The sequence below is a fragment of the Nannobrachium achirus genome (genome assembly GCF_963921795.1).
Source record: "Nannobrachium achirus genome assembly, chromosome: 17".
NCBI classification, from domain to species: Eukaryota; Metazoa; Chordata; class Actinopteri; order Myctophiformes; family Myctophidae; genus Nannobrachium; species Nannobrachium achirus.
This window is the reverse complement of record NC_137824.1, coordinates 34,835,188-34,838,194: the sequence shown is the minus strand read 5'-3', so window position 1 is coordinate 34,838,194 and position 3,007 is coordinate 34,835,188. Positions and strand designations below refer to the sequence as shown.

The 3,007-nt window shown below is 44.8% G+C and overlaps 1 protein-coding gene across 1 annotated transcript; it reads left to right on the top strand.

Annotated features, from left to right (window-relative positions):
• Positions 1 to 268: 268 nt before the first annotated feature.
• On the top strand, positions 269 to 1,408 carry LOC308302436 (beta-galactoside alpha-2,6-sialyltransferase 2-like; the record flags this gene model as incomplete). The annotated part of the gene is made up of 1 exon (XM_080746690.1): positions 269 to 1,408. One exon carries the CDS (start codon positions 269 to 271, stop codon positions 1,406 to 1,408), a length of 1,140 nt encoding a protein of 379 aa, XP_080602816.1.
• Between the last annotated feature and the right edge of the window lie 1,599 nt (positions 1,409 to 3,007).

Genomic DNA, 3,007 nt, shown 5'->3' with positions numbered 1-3,007 from the left:
AAAAAAAGGTGTAAGCCCTGCTGAAAAGGGTACAAGGTACGTGTAAGCTTTTGCTTTTGTGTGTGCTATTATTCTATTAATTTCTGTCGATTTCTGTTTGTTTTATTGTTTATCGTATTGTTTAAAACGCAGGTGTTTAATGTGGTTCTGTTTTGTTGACTTTTCAGCTTTTACGTTAGCTTTATGGAAATGAATCCCATTGTAGGCCTACTACCGGTCTAAAAGTGTGACCATCATTCGGCTGGGTGTGCTACAGTAGGAGTTCAATATGAGGAAGTGTTATAAGCTGATGCTGGCGGTGATCCTGGCTTGGACTCTTGCGGGAATATCGTCTTGGATTCTCCTTTTCCCGAATGCATTTGTGGCTAGACTGGCTACTGTGCCCCCTAATGCATCTGTGGCTACTGTGCCCCCTAATATATTTTGGGCTACTGTGCCCCCTAATGCATTTTGGGCTACTGTGCCCCCTAATGCATTTTGGGCTACTGTGCCCCCTAATGCATCTGTGGCTGCTGGGCCTTCAAAAGTGGAACAGTACCATGTAGAAATAAATGGAACCCGCAGGCTCGCCACAAGCCCAAAGGAGCTACTGTGTGAACTGAAGGCCCGGGCCAGGCTGAGGACAGTGGATGGATCAGAACATCCCTTCTCCTCGCTGGGCTGGTCCCGTCTGGTGCCCTCTGTTCCTCTGGAGCAGCTCCACAGACGGCAGGAGAACCAAAGCAGCTTCAAGTCCTGCGCTGTGGTGGCCTCGGCCGGGGCCATGCTGCACTCAGGACTAGGTGAGGAGATTGATTCCCATGAAGCGGTTATGCGGTTCAATCACGCACCAACAGGGGGTTACGAGAAAGACGTGGGAAACAGAACGACTTTTCGACTCATTAACGAACAGATTCTGTATAAGCCTAAATTTCGATTCAAGACCAGCTCTCTCTACCACAACGTCACCCTGGTGACCTGGGAAAAAGCGTCTTATGACCTCAACCTGACCAAGTGGTACGCCCATGGAAAACTATTCAGCCCGTATGTAGAGCGCCGCAGGCTGGATCCTGGTCAGCCCTTCTACGTGCTTCACCCCAGCTACGTCTCGCAGCTCTGGCAGGAAATCCAGGGAAACACACAGGAGAACATTCAGCCCAACCCGCCTAGCTCTGGCTTCATCGGCATCCTTGTGATGATGGCGCTGTGCGATGAAGTGCACGTGTACGAGTACATTCCCTCCACGAGGCAGACGGCACTGTGCCACTACTTTGAGGATGTCTACGCCATCGCCTGCTCCCTGGGCGGACAGTGGCACCCCCTCGAATTTGAGAAGCAGTTGATCCGGCGAATCAATACAGGCTCTGAGACTGACCTCAGAAGAGGCAGGGCGACACTTCCTGGATTCAGTGCAGTCAACTGTGAGTGACATCTGAGATATGACATACTGTTAGGCTCCTTCAGGTAGGACCAAGGCTCAGGGACAGCAACTTAACAAAGGGACGCCACAACAAGAGACAAGACGAGTGTGCAGCCCCAAGAAAGGTGCTATTTTTTGGAACTATTGAAGATATCTCATCGAATATCACTGAATGTCACGCATGCACACACACACACACACACACGTGCGCAAGCCCACGTGCACACAGGCATGTATGCCTGCACAGCACACACACACACACGTACTGTACACACGCATGCATGCTTACTCTAAAATATTTATGAGTATTGATGCCTTGAACCATTTTTATATTAGGGGTGTTCTGATGCCTTATGTGATGTATTGTTATTTATTTTTTTCCCTTTCATTTCACTTGTGACTGTGAGTGGTCTTTAACAGGGGTTCCCAAACCTTTTTGGCTCAGGCAACTCCTAGATTATATTAATAATTTTCACTCCCAGCACCTTATATTTATGCCATATTTTAATATTACCTTTAGCATAGCAGTATGATCCATTTTTTGTATCCAAATTGTATTTCTTTTTTGTTATTAATTACTATAAGATGATGACAACATCTGAAAGAATTTGTGTTGAATTGAGTAAATCAGAATTGCGTTGTACATTCCAATTAATTCACCTCCATATAAGAGGAAACATTAGGGCATTTTTGCCATAATTGTCCCCGAGATTATGTTTCGAGGAAAACGTTGAGATAATAGCCATTTTGGTTAGAATTGAAAATGATTTTCTACTTCCAAGTTTAACTAAATATTAACAAATTATCTCGCGGCACCCCTGGACTGGCGTCACGGCAACCCAGGGTGCCCCATCACCCACTTTGAAAACACCTGGTCTATAAAGTAGGACTTCAGTTCCACCACAACTGTCTCTAATGTTTCTCAATGAAATGGGATGACAAATTCCTTGTGTTTCACGATTACTTCTACAGTTTGAGCTGTAAGAGAATCAAGGAGAATTCCAATCCTATACAACTGACTGTCTGATATGGTTGTAAAATCTGACTTTAACTCTTTTAGTGCCAGCCATTTTTCTAATTGGGTGGGTAGCAAGTGCCAGGCATTTTCTTACCATTTTCTTACCATTTTGGCCCAACTTTGCAGAGCCACAGAGAATCCAAAAATAGTCATATATGAGCAAACTTATTTTTTCTTTTGAAGATTCAGGTTTGTACTTTCAGCCGCAAAAGACAGTGATCGTTTATATTGTATACTTTTTTAGTTATCGGCCGCAGAGCGCAAAGCGTTTTGCCCCAATATGTCCCCTGGGAATTAGAAAAGGAGATACAGCCATTTGAAAAAAAAAGGTTTATGACGCTGAAATCATGGGGATTTCTGAGCCGTTTTCAACATGCAGCACACCGTTGGAAAGTGGAGAAAGTTTTCTCTAACGCTGGCGAACAAGAGTTTGTAATATTGTATACTTTTGTCGTAATCTGCAAAAGAGTGCGAAGAGGTAGGACTTTTTGACACAAGGTTTTGCTGCATTCAGTACAACTAAAGGGTTCCAGCAGATGTCAGTGTTGACTGACTATAACTTTATCATTGCACTGTGTGCAGTCCAGCAG